Source organism: Helianthus annuus, chromosome 15 (genome assembly GCF_002127325.2).
Source record: "Helianthus annuus cultivar XRQ/B chromosome 15, HanXRQr2.0-SUNRISE, whole genome shotgun sequence".
Classification (NCBI taxonomy): domain Eukaryota; kingdom Viridiplantae; phylum Streptophyta; class Magnoliopsida; order Asterales; family Asteraceae; genus Helianthus; species Helianthus annuus.
This window is the reverse complement of record NC_035447.2, coordinates 4,791,423-4,807,466: the sequence shown is the minus strand read 5'-3', so window position 1 is coordinate 4,807,466 and position 16,044 is coordinate 4,791,423. Positions and strand designations below refer to the sequence as shown.

At 36.3% G+C, this 16,044-nt stretch overlaps 3 protein-coding genes across 4 annotated transcripts in view; 2 read left to right on the top strand and 1 right to left on the bottom strand.

The window, feature by feature from the left end:
- LOC110910264 (piezo-type mechanosensitive ion channel homolog) overlaps nt 1-4,650 on the top strand; it is a 31,002-nt gene extending 26,352 nt beyond the window's left edge. The window contains exons 21-24 of the mRNA XM_022154961.2: nt 979-1,123; nt 2,698-2,842; nt 3,315-3,469; nt 4,248-4,650. Coding sequence (XP_022010653.1) covers nt 979-1,123; nt 2,698-2,842; nt 3,315-3,450 — 426 coding nt within the window. The 3' untranslated portion in view covers nt 3,451-3,469; nt 4,248-4,650. The remainder of the gene's footprint in view (nt 1-978; nt 1,124-2,697; nt 2,843-3,314; nt 3,470-4,247) is intronic.
- Nucleotides 4,651-6,678: 2,028 nt separating this feature from the next.
- LOC110910265 (protein RESISTANCE TO PHYTOPHTHORA 1, chloroplastic) lies at nt 6,679-10,624 on the top strand. 2 transcript variants are annotated; one of them, XM_035984103.1, is made up of 4 exons: nt 6,679-7,104; nt 8,523-8,733; nt 9,528-9,697; nt 10,445-10,624. In XM_035984103.1, the coding sequence occupies exons 1-4, from the start codon at nt 6,856-6,858 to the stop codon at nt 10,493-10,495; spliced, it is 681 nt and encodes a 226-aa protein (XP_035839996.1). In that variant the 5' UTR covers nt 6,679-6,855; the 3' UTR covers nt 10,496-10,624. The 2 variants fall into 2 exon arrangements, with proteins under 2 accessions (XP_035839996.1, XP_022010654.1); XM_022154962.2 differs by having other exon boundaries at nt 10,441-10,624.
- Nucleotides 10,625-12,142: 1,518 nt separating this feature from the next.
- Nucleotides 12,143-15,257, bottom strand: LOC110910266 (transcription termination factor MTERF4, chloroplastic). The gene is made up of 2 exons (XM_022154963.2): nt 15,166-15,257; nt 12,143-14,018 (listed from the first exon to the last, which is right to left on the bottom strand). The coding sequence occupies exon 2, from the start codon at nt 13,987-13,989 to the stop codon at nt 12,439-12,441; it is 1,551 nt and encodes a 516-aa protein (XP_022010655.1). The 5' UTR covers nt 13,990-14,018; nt 15,166-15,257; the 3' UTR covers nt 12,143-12,438.
- Between the last annotated feature and the right edge of the window lie 787 nt (nt 15,258-16,044).

Here is a 16,044-nt window from a genome sequence, read left to right as displayed (position 1 = left end):
TAGAACTCGGGATCCTCTGTATGGTTAAGAAGGAACTTATACACTGAACTGTGAATTATTTTTGCTTATGGGTTCATCTACAATAATATTTATGGCTTCATTCATGTTATTTATGTATAATCTCTATTAAAATTTCGAAACGCCGTGGGTTCATGTGACCCGTACCAATCAATGTAGATCTGCCCCTGCGCATGCACACACGTGTTCACAGCCATTGTTGGATGGGCCATGGGTGCATTTCCATCAAAAGCATTTTTGGTTTGCCCAAATGAGTAAGATTTGTGATAGAGTAAAATGCCATTTTTGTCCCTGAGGTTTCGCCAGTTTTGTGACTTTCGTCCAAATGCTTGTTTTTCCGTATCTGGATCCAAAAGGTTTGAAATCTTGCCATTTTCATCTGGCTCGTTAACTCCATCCATTTTTCTCCGTTAAGTCAGGGGTATTTGCGTAGATAAAGTGATGAAGACTGAATTGTCCTTTAAGCGAATACTTGTAAATTATGCTAAATGCTTGTACATAAAGTGAAAAAGACGAATTGCCCTTTAAGTTAATAAAAAAGACGGAAATACCCCTGACTTAACGGAGAAAATGGATGGAGTTAACGAGCCGGATGAAAATGGCAAGATTTGAACCTTTTGGATCCAGATGCGAAAAAACAAACCTTTGGACGAAAGTCGCAAAAGTAGCCAAACCTCATGGACGAAAATGGAATTTTACTCTTTATTTTAACATAACCTGAATCGAGCCTTTTATAATTAAAGGGTTGAAATTTCCCGTCTAATTATCAGAATCACCTAAAATTGTTGAGCAATGTCATATGCTTGAAATGGAAATGACCCACATCCAACTGTACATAAATACATTAATATCCTGTCTTAGGTATTTGTGTTGTTATAACATTTCTATATGGTTAGGTTAGAAACACATCAACAGCGTAGCTAAGAAGTTTTGTGAATACCTAATGTTACTATTTTATAGGAAGGTGGCGTGGATGCGAAGCTTCTCCTAAACCGTGAGAATAATTCAGAATGGTGGTCCTTTTATGATATTAGCTGGCTGGATTCAAAAGTATGTGGAGATTTGATGGGGCCCAGGGCCATCGTTGTTTCGGAGGAAACGCCCCGTAAGTCTACAAAACAAGTGTCATTTTTATATGCATCTTCTTGAAGTTCAAAATTTCATATAGATCCTTTTAAATTGTATAGGATCATATTTCAAAATACATTACATTTACGCGTTCTATAGTATATAAATTAAAAAGTAAAACCGTGACTTCTAAAAAGACTGAACAAATGAAGAGGACATTATACATTAAGGTGATAACAGTACTAGGGTCTGTTTGGTATGGGGTAATGGAATGGACGAAAGAATGGAATGGACGAGGTAATGGAATGGACGAGGGAATGCAATGGATCATTACCATTCCATGTCTTGTTTGGTTACCATGTGTGAATGGAATGAGTTATTATTGTGTATTGTTCGGTAGGCAAGAAAAACGGAGTAATAAAATCAGCGGTGAGTGGTGGTGGTGGTCGGTGGTAGTGATTGTGGGTGGTTATAGGTGGCGGTGGTGGGTGTCGGCAGCGGCGATGGGTGGTGGTGGTGGCGGCGAGTGGCAGTGCGGCGGCAACGACGAGTGGTGGTGGTGGCAAGGTGGTCGTTGGTGGTGGATGGCAGCAGAGGTGGCGGCGGCGGCGGTTGGTGGTGGCGTCGACGATGGTGGTGGGCGGCGGCGGCAAGTGTCGTTAGCTGTTGGTGGCAGCTGTGGGTGATAACGGTTGCGAGTGGGTGGCGGCGGTGGCTGTCGGGGTGAGGTGGTGGCGGGTGGCGGCGATGGCGTCGGTGGTGGGTGGTGGTGGTGGTGGGTTGTGGCGAAGGTGGTGGGTTGTGGTGTTGTTGATGAATGGTGCAAGAGGTGATGGAATGGAAAAAAAACATGGGGGATGGAAGGAATGATTTTGAGGGAATGGAATGCATTTTGGAATGGGTGATTCCATTCCATTGACCAACCAAACACCCTTTCCTTCATTCCCTCGTAATCATCCATTCCATTCCACCTCTCATTCCTGCATACCAAACACTACCCTAGTGTTATTTCCTATTTATTTATTCAATAAATCACTCTTATAATAAGTAACTGATTTTATTTAGAGTGAAGTACCTGTGGTTTAGCAAAATTTTGGATTTGGTCCCTAACTTTTTAAAAGTAAACAAATGGTCCCTATGGTTTGCACTTTGTGATGCATTTAGTCCCCCAGCTGTTTCAAAAAGTACATGAATGGTCCATGTGGTTTGCACTTTGTAACACATTTACTTGGACATGCTAAAACCTTTGGATTTGTTAGCTGGGGACTAAATATGTTACAAAATGCAAACCTCATGGACCATCTGTATACTTTTGAAAAGCTATGGACCAAATCCAAAACTTTGGTTAACTACAGGGACCATCCGTGTACTTTACTGTTTTATTTAATATTCCTAAGAGTGAATAAATATGATACTTCTTGTGTTTTGAAAGGGCAAATGATACTATGAAGTTTAGAAGGATATATGTGTACTTTTGAACCTTTAGAAGGATGTATATGGAATTTATCCATAAAACAAAAATAATTGATGATGTTTTTATATCTTTTAATATATGGAATTTATCCATAAAACAACAATAATTGATGATGTTTTTATTTCTTTTAATCTAAGAGGGTCTTCTTGGAGAGACGCTTAGCAAATCAAGTATATGGGGTCTCTACATTACATTTGTGTTAGCAGTCGGCCGGTTCATAAGGCTTCAATGCTCTGACTTGAGGATGAGAATTCCATTCGAAAACCTTCCGTCTTGTGACAGGTACAGCTTAGTAGTAAACGAATTCATACTAGTCGTAAAAAAGGTGGAAATGTGTGGGTCAGTAGTTTGAGTAGTTTGGATAACAAATCAAAATGGGTGTTCCAATACGGTTCTGAATAGGATGGGTCAAATTGGGTTGACTAGCCAACAATTTCTTCTCCTTTTAAATAAAAATTATTAATGTATTATATGTGATTACAACAAAACTACTTTAGAGTTTAGACGAATTTCAGTCCTCTTGATCTGTTTGCCTGGATTGAGATAAAACACAACCTAAATCAAACTGTATAAACTAAATTTAGGTAAATGGGCCAAAAGTAAGCTCCAACATTAATTTGAAACAATCATTGGAATTTATAATCTTATTGATATTGCAAGTTGCAACAATGAACAGTATAACGATCTATGTGGAATACTTTCTATTTTTTTTCTTCTTATTTATGTGCTCTTAAAACTTGTGTTTTGTTCATAGGTTAATTGCCATTTGTGAGGATATATATGCTGCTAGAGCCGAAGGGGAACTCGTAGTTGAGGAGGTTTTATACTGGACATTGGTGAAAATATACAGGTCACCACACATGCTGCTCGAGTACACGAATGCCGACTAGCCATCTAATAAATCATAAGGCAAGTTTCTTTAGTTTGGGTGCAAGAGTCGAGCCAAGCCAAGCCCAAGCTAGCCAAAGCTCAAGCTCGGCTCGGCTCGTTCATTATTTAGTTATTTTAGTTATACATATAGATATATAATTGTTTCTATATGTACTAGAGGGGTGCCCGCGCAATGCGGCGGGGAACACAAACACTTATGCAACACGTTATTTTTTTAGTAAAAAACTTCTTTAGCAATACCATACTCAATTTAAAGAGAACACAATGCTTGTTTTCATGGTGTAGTTTTTTTAAATATTAACGCATGAAAAAAGTTATGCCCGTTTAAAAATCATGGGGGAAAGTTGGTTTAAAAGTCAACAATAGGTTTTAAAGTATTTTACCATATGTTTTAAAACTTGTAATTACTTAAAGTCTTAAAAGAATATGTAAAATTACCTTCTTGTCCTCCTTATATGTATTATAATATTATTGTTTAGTAATTTTTTTATCATAATTATATATATATATATATAATATCTTTTATGTAACTATATATTTGTTATATTAATCATATATTATATTTATGTAAATCATATGTTTGTTTAGGCTCACAAGCCTACACAAGCTCGGTCTCGAGCTCTAAATGGCTCCAACTTAGGGTTTTGGGTTTAAGCTCGAATCGTTTCGAGCTTTTAGCGTAGCCGGTTTCCGGGGGCTCAAAAGCAGCTCAGCTCGTTTACACCACCAGTGTTTAGTTTCATTTTATGTTTTCTTATTCGTTATTTGAAATGGCTTATCTACCCTTTCTTAATAGCTTTTGCAACTTGAGAAACGGTAAGAGAGACCGGAATGCCAATGGACAAAGTGGGCTAGCATTTCAAGGAGTACAAGGCGCTCTTATAAACCTTAAAAACGACTTGGGCTATGATGAAACACGAGTGATGCTTACTTTCTTGTCTGTAAACTAGCATTTTGATCATTGTGTGCAATCTCAAAGATCAATAGGGATACAAACAAGTCAAGTTGTTAACGAGTAATTCATGATCAAGTTAGATCGCGTCAAAATGTATCAATTTTGAGTACCAATATATGAATTTGGAACCTATAAAGAGTCGGTTTGAGTTGTTAACTCGTCTCGAATTTGTCAAGCCTTTTGGGTTCTTTGTATAAGTTAATATGTATGCATTTAAGGCCTAGTTTTGGTATTATTTCCAACTGTTTGAGCGTATTTGCAGCCCTATGATCAACTAAGAAGTTTCTTTTATGTATGTACTAGGCTAATACCCGCGTTAAATGCGGCTTCAACTAAAAACCAATTATTTATGTTCAAATTTAATACTATTTAAAAATCGGAATAGAAGAATGCCCGGCGTTCGGTTTCACATAAGGTAGAAGCCAACTGTTTGTTACATTCCGCTTAGTACGATCAAGGTTGAATGATTTCGTCCTACGTGTGACTAAACTCTCGGGTCTTGGTTTTAAGGGCACGCTTGAGGAGCTAGCAACCACACAGAAAAATGACGCCATCACCAAACATCATTCAATTCAATCTGAAAAACCAACAACTCGGGACCTGACCGTTTGTGCATAAACTAATATAGATAACCAATCAACTACATAGAGAATCTAAAAAGAAGTATAGATGAAAATGATGAACAAACCCTTAAGCATTATAATGTAACACTATATTCCATTCACTAAGATGCAAATGATATAACTTGGTTATATTGGGAAAAGACAAAGTGACATAAATACTAACATGTCCATCTTTTGTTGGACTTTGTGTTTTTTCTTCTTTCTTCAATCCTATTAGCGCTCTAATCCAATTTCCAGAAACACCCATGTTTGTAGTCAACTCAACTTTACCAGTTTCAAGCCTGTAGCAATTTTCTCAAAACAAATTAGATATAAATAGTACCACCAATACGGATTATAAAATGTTAATATACCAAAACAGGTAGAGGATCCTGTAAAAAGTGCTCAAAGTGTGAAAAGTGTAAGAAGTGTATTATAACACTATATATAATACTATATAACACCATATAAACACCGTATAACAATATGTAACAACATATAATACCATATAACACTATGTTACACTATATATCATTATATAACAAATATAACACTATACATCTATCATAGACATGCTATCAGACAACCTATAGTGTTATATTTGTTATATAATGATATATAGTGTTACATAGTGTTATATGGTATTATATGGTGTTACATATTGTTACACGGTGTTTATATGGTTTTATATAGTATTATATATAGTGTTATAATACACTTCTTACACTTCTCACACTTTAGGCCCTTTTTACACTATCCTTACCCTACCAAAACAAAATACAATTATTTCATTAGAAATTTAAAAATAGTAAAAGTAAACCGCTTTTCCATAAAACGTATAATAACCAACTGTTTGAGCGTATTTGTAGCCTTATGATCAACTAACAAGTTTCTTTTATGTATGTATTCGTCGCCAACTCCTAATTTATTTATTTATACTAATAAAAGAAAACATCAAGTTTCTTTTATATATGTATCATCATCAATCCGTAATTTATCTATACTAATAAAAAAACATTTACGAAAAAAATTGTATCTTTCTTTAGTGCAGTTTCCTCTTTACCTTCATATTTGTCATCGTTCTAGCTTTTGATAAATTACGATTTAACCTCCAGTCAAAATTATGATTTTGCCCCCAGTTTAAAATTGCAGGCTTGTCATCGTTGTAGCTTTTGACAAACTACGATTTTAACCCCAATCAAAATTACAATTTTCCCCCAATTCAAAATGACATTGTTGCCATTGTTTTAGTTTTTTTTAGTAAGCCTATGGTAGTATTTCATTTTAGTTGGTTGACTCGATGTTATTTTTATTCGCTAGCACTCGCTCATTGGTCATTGTAAATTACATTTTTCTCCCAACTCAAAATTACAGTCTCGTCATCACTTTAGTTTTCTTTCTAGCTAAACTATTGTAGTGTTTTGTTTTAATTGGTTGAGAAATTTTTGCCCTAGTGCCCCACAAAATAGATGGGACATAAAACTAGTTCAGTTCAGTTCAATTCAATTCAATTATTTAAAAACCAACTGGTAACAATATAGTTTTAGTTTTTCTCAATTAAACCACTAAACTTTTTTATATTATAAAAAAAATAATTTGTTCCGAAGACAACTTTCATCAACCTTCCAAAACTACAAGGGCTGTATCATAAAATTAGCCTGCGACGTCGTTTCACAATCAGAGCTTTCAAATTATCAAAAATCTTCCTCCATCCCTTCCTTATCTCCCCCACTGAAAACCTCATGAACAACGACGTCGACTGGTGCAACCTCAAATGCGACGTCGTTTAATCGACACACCTTTCAAACTATAACAACCTCTCCTCCATACCTTCTTCATCGAAGAACATGAACACTTTACTTCCAACTTCCGTCTACAAACCGCCGATTTCAAGTTTCTTCTCGATCAATCCTTCGATTCTGAGATTGAATTATCGATTTCGTACGAAAAACTTCAGTGTTCGTGCATCTGCGAATGAATTAGATACGAAAACGGTTGAAGAAGAGGACGGTAAAGAGGAATCAGTTGATGTGACGAACACGAGCTCGATCGGAGCATCGGTGAGTGGTGCGGCGATCGAGAAAGACCTAAAAAAGGTAAACACGAAAGCTTGATTTTACAGTACAGTTTGTTTTAGATGCTGAACGAACGAGATGTTAATTGTTAACAACGGTACGGAATAAGTTAGTGATTAAAGCGGTTGAGATTGACAGTTAGGATAATAATCACGCCAGATTTGGATAATAATAATAATATCATGTCTGATTACTGAATGAAATACAATGATTAGTGATTCAGTAGTAATGATTGATACAAGTACTATATGAGTAGGGCTGTAAACGAACCGAAACCGTTCACGAACACTTATCGAACGAGATTTTATGTTCATGTTCGTTTGTTAAGGAAATGAACTTGTTTGTGATCGTTTGTGTTTGTTTGTTAATTTTAGGCAACGAACACAAATGAGCACAACAAATGGAAATAAGCGAACACAAACAATCGTTCATGAACAGAATATATAATACACCGACACTTATTAGATATTTAATTTGTCGGAATTTTGAAGTATTTAAATAAATATAAAAACTAAAAACACTAATGAAGTATCGAACACAAACGAACATGTTACTGAACGTTCACGAACATAAACGAACGAACACAACCTTTGTTCATGTTTGTTCATTTAACTAAACGAACGAATTTTCTTGTTTGTGTTTGTTTATTTAAAAAACGAACGAACACAAATGAACTTCCCGCCGAACGGTTCACGAACTGTTCGTTGAACGTTTGATTCGTTTGCAGCCCTATATATGAGTCTATGAACACTGTTACAACAATGTTTGAATGTAGTGTTGAAATCCTGAATGAACTGGATGTTCTGAAAGCAAAGAACGTTAGTTTACCTAGTGGTTAGGTGCAGGGGTTTGAACGAGCTAAGCCGATTGTGAGTTAATTGATATCGACCAACTTAAAACTTTAACTGAGCCGAGCTTGAGCCCAATCTGTGGAGCTCGAGTCCAAGTTTCACTTATCAGGTTCGAATAGGCTCGTAAACCTATAAAAGAATCTATTATTTGTTTAATTGCGTTTAAATATAAATATGTATTTACAGAATAGAACAGTATCATAGTATGGGTAAAACCGTAAAAGATTGATGAATCTGAACGCAACGCATGCACTTATATTGTCAAAGACATTAACGTTAACCCGTACACACTGAAAACATGTAATCTTAACACGAATCCTGTAACCTGCTTAAATTAAGTTATAAGGAGGTTTAAAGAGGTATATTGATGGGTTAAACTTACATAACATATATTATGTCACTTTTTATCCTAGTTTTTAACTTTTAAATGGGTTGACATGCGTAGTTTAGTTTTAATACAATAAACACGACAAGTTTATTAAACGGGTTAGTCAAGTCAACCTATGACGTTTAATTTTTACCCCTAATTTACGTCTTTATAAAATGGTTATCAACAAAATAGTGTATAAATTCCATGTGGTGTAACAGGTTGTGCAGAAAACGGCTGCTACATTTGCACCGAGGGCTTCGACAGCTTCAAAGAATCCAGCTGTACCTGGATCAACATTATACACTGTTTTTGAGGTTCAAGCATACGCTTCAATGTTGTTGGGTGGAGCTCTGTCTTATAACCTTATATTCCCATCAAATGAACCTGATATCTGGAGACTAATGGGGATGTGGTCAATCTGGATGTTTAGTAAGTATCACTCTAGGCTCTGCTTTCATTGTCTATCGTGTCTTTTTTTATCCCTTACGTTAACGTAGCTTTAAAGGAAACATGACGAACAAGTCATGAGTCCGGATTCTTTAAATAAGTTACCCATTCAATTCTAATGTTTGGTAATTGACAACTTTAACCCTCCAAACTTTTCTACTTAATAACTTGACACCTCATTTTCTTTGAATTACTTTTACGACAATACAGCGCAATGTGCGTCACATTATTATACTTTTTTTTATCTATCCCTAACCACTTTAATGCCTACTTTTACGACTAAGCATCGTTGTTTGAATTACTTTTACGACTTTACACTGCAACGACCGAGACATACTCTTTTTTTATCTATGCCTAATGGCGTTAATGTCACAAACTTAACGTGTGTAACAAAGTCAAAGACGCGTAACGTCACGTGTGGGCACCAAACGTTAATGTCATCATCGTACACTGTAAGCGCAATGCTTATGTAGGTTACATTGAGTTAGATCGGATACGTCGAAAAATGCATTTTAATATGGTTAACACATCACATAACGTCCCCCCTGCTATAAACAACTAATGCGTCGCCGCCGCAACGCGCAGCCAATGGCAACAATCTAGTTTACTTACTAATCGGTCAATTACCTGATTTTGGTTATGTTTAATCTGAAACGGGTCAAATGGGTAAAAAAAAAAGAAAAAGAGAGAGAACCAGTTAAATGGGTTAAAATTCCTCTAAACCATAATATCTTAATTCAGTTGGATCTTGATATTAAAAGTTAAATTGTTTGCAGCTATACCTTCCCTTCGTGCAAGAGACTGCTCGAAAAATGAAAAGGAAGCTCTCAACTATCTGTTTCTTGTCGTCCCGTTGCTGAATGTTATAATCCCGTTTTTCTTGAAATCTTTTGCCGTTGTCTGGTCTGCAGATACTGTAGCTTTTTTCGCCATGTATGCATGGAAGGTAAATTTTTTTACTATTATTTATTGCACTTTATGGACAAAAAATTTTGACTCGTTTACTTTTGAATGGGTTGATTTGGGTTATGGTTTCTCTTAAGCGGGTCAAATCATGAATTTAACTATAAGAGGAACATCTCAATTGGATTGAAATTTGTTCGGTCTCTTTTTATCAATGCAAATAATCTCCAAAATGTGAGTAAAATGCCATTTTCGTTCCTGAGGTTTGACCAGTTTTGCGAATTTCGTCCAAAGGTTTGTTTTTCCGCTCTGGATCCAAAAGGTTTAAAATCTTACCATTTTCATTCAGCTCGTTAACTCCATCCATTTTTCTCTGTTAAGTGAGGGGTATTTTTCGTCGTTTTTGTGAACTTAAAGGGCAATGTACAAATTACCCTTTATTTAAATGACGAAAAGACCCCTGACCTAACGGAGAAAAATGTATGGAGTTAACGAGCCGGATGAAAATGGCAAGATTTCCAACCTTTTGTATCCAGTTGCGGAAAAACAAATCTTTGGACAAAAGTCGCAAAACTGACCAAACCTCAAAGACGAAAATTGCATTTTACTCTAAATGTTTTTATTCGAAGATTTAGGAGGCCATCTTTCGATGGGTTTGAAATGATGTTAGGGGATTCAACCCGACCCGAACCATACCAAAACATGAATTGTTTCAACCCAAAATCTTATGACGCCTTCTTTATCTCTCGAGTAATTTTGAATGTTTGTTTAATGTTTTTTTTTCAGCTAGGGTGGCCGCAGAAAAGAGAATAGTTCTTGCGAAACGGTGTTTGGAACTTAATAGTTTATTTAAGAACACACAGGATTTGTTTAAAGTAGTGTAGGAAGATGTATATTGATATTCATAGCCTTTGTGTATTGATGATGTATACTTTTTATGATTCATAAAGAAAATGATTTATAACCAAAAGGCTCAAACATTGCCGAGATCAGCAGAGGCATGAGGCGTTGCATAAAGCGTTTGTGTTTCTAAAACTAATAAATTATTTCTAAATAATATTAAAACTTGTTACTTTTTAAACCAATGTTTTAAAACCCGGCGGTAGTACCGGTTAAACCATTGTTTAGCCCAATCCGGTACGATATAAAAACTGGATTTTAAAACATTGTTTTAAACACTAAAAAGCAAGATATTTAATAATATTGAAAAGGAATATTGGATTTTAATAATCCTAACCATTCGTCATTGACCGCCAATAGTCCTAACTTCAAAAATAACCACCGGTAGTCCCAACTATTAACATATAGACCACCAATAGACCCTGACTAACAAAACCCTAACTCCGTTAGTCTTCGGTCGCCGGAAAAACGTTTTTGACCAGAAAACTCCACATTTTTTTCTCAAACCTCTTTGTAACCTTATTACGAACCTTTATGAACATTCTTCTAGTAAAAGCCCCAATTATGGAAGTCATCGGAAAACACCTTTTTCGCTGGAAAACTTCTTTGTGCCCAGAAAAATCAACTTTTTGGCCGGAAAACTCAACATTTTCGTCCCAAACCTCTTTTTAAACTTAGATCAGACCTTAATTTAGAAACCTTTTCCTGGCCAAAAACGGTTTTGCGACGACTAGAGACTAACGGCCTTAGGGTTCTGTTAGTCAGGGTCCATTGATGACCAATATGTCAATAGTTGGGACTGCCAGTGGTTATTTTTGAAGTTAGGACTGTTGGTGGCCAAAGGCGAACAGTTGAGATTATTAAAATCCAATATTCTTATTTAAGAAAAAGTTCTATGTACAATCAAAAGAATCTGAAAGTACAACCCATATGTACAAGTTACTCGAACTCACTTTAAATGTGTTTTTATTGCATGTATCAATGTATAGTCTGCAAACATCCAAGTACCTATTGATGAGATTAACGCTATATACAATTAAATGTCACTATCAAATTTCTATCGTTCTATACGAAGCGCTTGAAGCGAAGCCTCCAGCCCACTTCATGGATTGCTAGGCCTCAGACTCACCATAGTTGAGGCGTTTTCCACCCGCCTTGACCACACTCGCATTTTAAAACCAAGCTATGAGCCCAGCAGTCTGAGTAGACCGGGTCCCAGGTAGAGGCGGGGGAAAAACACGAACGAACAACTCCAGAAACTAGTTTGAAACCAAAAAAACTGACGGTTTGAGAACCCCTTGAAGAAATTGGTTGAAACTGAACCGATCCTTTTTCCCCTTATAAAGCGGTTTAAAACCGAACTTTTTTTGGAGAAAAACCACAACAATATCATTCCACACGAAAAAGGGCAATTACAAAGCAATGGCAGGTAGTCGGGCACATCAGCTGCCACATCATCAATATTTGCCACGTGTCAAGCCACGTCAGCATTTTTTTTAACCTAGTTAGTGTTTTTTTAACTGGGAGTATTTTACAAACAAAAGTAAATAGTTCGGATTATTATTGGTGATTAAATGAGTTGGGATTATTTAAATCCAATTTGCCTATAAAATTTATACCGCAACTAGTTCAATGCAACATCATCTGGTCCTACATCGCCTCGCCATGCAGGACCGGATGATGTTGCTGGTTTCACAAGTAGTCGTTGGATGCAACATCATGTGGTTCTTAAACAACTCCTAGGTACTCACTCATTCTGTGCTGTCACTGATTATGAATAACCAATTCATGACAAACACAGGTTAACAAATTTAATGTAAAACTAACACATATTACATGCTGCCAAATATATTTTGCTCGTTGAGACCGCTTCGCTAAAGTTCCCTATAGATATTCTTCATCGCTATCTTCATCTTCATCGTAATCAGAATCCGATTCGTTGTTTCTAGGCCGCGTTAAACTATTCATGTCAAACGACGACTCATCTTCCATCTCATCGATATCTATCGTGTCGTATTTCATCCTTTGCTCAAATTTAGCATCCGAACAGTTAAGAAGCCACGCAAGAGAACATTTAAGTCCCTTTTTAGCAACCATCCGATGCCTCGGTCTTATAGTCGACTCCAAACCGTACGTAAAGAAAGCCGGAAAATCAACTAGCTCGTCCAACTCGCGCCCCATCTTATCTTGAAAATAATCGAAATTTAATTTCATTATATCCATATTCAGTGCAAGCACTTGCGGACACACGATAACCATCTTCTTCACTTGGTTTTCAGCAAAACCGCAACTTTTCAAAAACTCGACATGCTTCACAACCGCCGCGCTACTCAAACTTACAATCTGCGGCATTTTCTCTATCATTTTTCCGAAATCTTCACGGCTCAAATCAACAAGGGACGTAAGGAAATCGTGTTGTTTCGGTAGCCTCACGCCAAGATCAAGCCCTATAATCTCGGGATATTGTGCGATTACGGAAGAAATCGATGCTTCCCGAACACCAAATTCAGTTAACAACTTAACGTTTGGTTTGATTTGATCGTGTAACCCGAACCCGAGTATGTGCGGTCGTTTCTCAATTAACCGGGCCACGGCTAATGTCGGGATTCCCAAACTTCCAAGATATTCGACGAACGGTTTGATCACTCTGCCGACTCTCATTCCTAAAATTTCGGGATATCTCGTTAGAATCCCGCCAATTTCTCGTCTTGAAACTCCGATTCCGACTAAATAAGCGACAGACGTGCTCATTGTACCCTCGAGTTTATACCCCAACACTTCCGGATACTTTTCAAGAACTCGAGGAATGTCGTTCGGTTTAATATCCATGCCTTCAAGATACTTAACAACGGGTGCGAGATCCACTACAACACTGGCATGAAGAACTTGAGGGTACCGTCGTAAAAACTCGGTTAAATTTGATCGTTTAACGCCTAATTTACCCAAATAATCTAGAACCGGGATCATGTTTTTCTTGACGCTACAACCGAGAACAAGAGGATAGTTGTTTATATCTTCGATTGTCAACCCTAGTGTGTGAAGAAAATCGACACGCTCCTTCATAACATCAACGGTTACAGGAAGCTCTAAACCGTCAAGCTCGTCTGGTTCTATACCGATACTTCTTAAAAACTCGTACACACGGGCTCGGTTCGCAATTCTTTCGTTTTTCATTTCTAATAAACTTGCACGACCATATAATGACGATGACGACGATGATGATTTTCCTTGTTTTTTATTCGAACGAACGGAATCTGAACTCGAGGCATATGGTCTACTAGCAACAGAACATTGCAACTTTGTGACAAAATTATTTCTCTTTTGGTAATAACTCGGAATCAATAATGTTGGCTTGCAAAACACAAGGGAAGATAACTCGTGTTGCATGATTAAAACACTTGATTTCGGTATGCAGTTACAGCCTATGATCTTCATGCTTGCTGAAATCCAAAAGAATCTGCACTCTATAATATTGCAAGATTTAGAAGCCTTATCAAGATGTGTACTAGAAGCAAACTATAGAGGCGAATCGCAATACAGTCATACAGATGAATTCTAGGTCCATTGTTTACAAGCATAGTTATTAAAGGCGCTAGGCGCACTCAAGGCGCATAGGTCTTGCCTGCGGCCTAGGCTCAAAGCGCAAAAAAGCGAGGGCCTGAGAAAAATAAAGCGCTTAATGAAAAAAAAAAATTAATATATTATGTTTTAGAAAAAGAATACTATTTTTTAAATAAAATAACCAAAATCTATTATATAAGACTTTATATCATCTATTTAGTACAAAAAGTTTTCAATTATTAGTGTAGAAAAGTAGTTTTCCTTAGATAAAAGAAGAAATCTGGCTAGAGTCTTGTCGGAATTTAGAGAATTTGGCCGGAAACTCTCCGGAATCTAGGAATCCCGCCGGAATGTGCGCCTAAACCATCACCTGGAGAAGTAAAGCGCAACTGACTCGCTTCGCCTGAAAAATGGGCCTAGGCGCAAGAGGCGATGACTTTTAACAACTATGTTTACAAGAAACATAGAAATGTGCCAATTGAAATAACACTCATGGTCAAACCTGTAATTATGTTATTGTTCTATACCAAATTGTTTATAAAATATGGTATTATGCTTATAGGTAGAGGATCCTGTAAAAAGTGTTCAAAGTGTATTATAACACTATATAACACCATATAAACACCGTATGGCAATATGTAACACCATATAACACTATGTAAGACTATATATCATTATATAATAAATATAACACTATAGGTTGTCTGATAGCATGTCTATAATAGATGTATAGTGTTATATTTGTTATATAATGATATATAGTGTTACATAGTGTTATACGGTGTTTATATGGTGTTAAATAGTATTATATATAGTGTTATAATACACTTTAGGCCCTTTTTACACTATCGTTACCCTATGCTCATAAACCTTTAAAACCAACCGAACCGCCCAAACAAAAGCAAGTTGACCGGTTTGGCCAGCTTGAAATCCAAACGGGTCGGTTCATTATTCGCTTGATTTAAAAAGCGTGAGGCGCTTTATCTACAGCCAGAAACTGCATATCTCTCATATGTAATAGAGAAGAAATGGTGGCTAATCGAAGCTTACCTGCTTGCTTGCTTGCTGGCTGATTGAACCTTACCTTCCCTCCCTTCGTAGAATGAAAGAAAGAAGATCTGTCAGTCAGTCGGCTGTTTGTTTTTCAGGTTTAGAAGATGGAGAAGATAGACAAGAGCAGGACTGGACGGCTGCTTTAGTTTAGTTTAGGGTTATTTTATTTTTAATTTTAATTTTAATTTTATTTCTATTTTTATTTTAACCAACGAATGGTGAAAAGGAATTTAATCTATTTTTACCAAACACACTTAAATTATTTTGAGTTTTTTTTTTTTTTTTTAATTTACTATATCTTTGTCGTTAACATGATTTTTATTTTTTACCCAATATAGTTAAATTATTTTAACTTTTTTACATACTCTCTTTTTTGCTGTTAACATGGTTTTCATGCCACGTGTCTTCTTCTTTTTCTAGATCAAACATATTTCTCTATCATCTTTCTCATTAGTTCCAGAATGTTATTTTATCATAAAAAATCCACCACCTGCCCAACTCCTTCTGTATTTTGCAAAACATGGCTTCCGTAAGCCACTTCCTTCTTCAGAGGAAGTTCTTATTTCCGTAAAGCGTTGTATTTTCTTTGTATTACTGGAGCGTAACCTACTCATAATTTATCTGCAAAAGTTTTAAATTTTTTGAAGTATGGGCCCTTAGAGAAGCTAAAGACAAGCTGGAGAAACGTGGTGAAGAGCTAACATGGAGATTAGACTTTTAAAAAACATTTGATGGTACATCTTTTATATGTTCAATAGAGATGAATATGTTAATAATAATAAAAAAAAGTTATTTTTTAAACGTTTTATGTTACTTACATGTCGATCTTGAAGAAAGAAAGGGACAAGAAATCATAAAGGTGTGGAATGCTATCCG

Coding starts and splice junctions, on each gene's coding strand:
- LOC110910265 (XM_035984103.1), top strand. CDS start 6,856: ATGAACACTTTACTTCCAACTTCCGTCTACAAACCGCCGATTTCAAGT. Junction 7,105..8,522: donor TCGAGAAAGACCTAAAAAAG/GTAAACACGAAA, acceptor GTGGTGTAACAG/GTTGTGCAGAAAACGGCTGC. Junction 8,734..9,527: donor GTGGTCAATCTGGATGTTTA/GTAAGTATCACT, acceptor AATTGTTTGCAG/CTATACCTTCCCTTCGTGCA.
- LOC110910266 (XM_022154963.2), bottom strand. CDS start 13,989: ATGAAGATCATAGGCTGTAACTGCATACCGAAATCAAGTGTTTTAATC.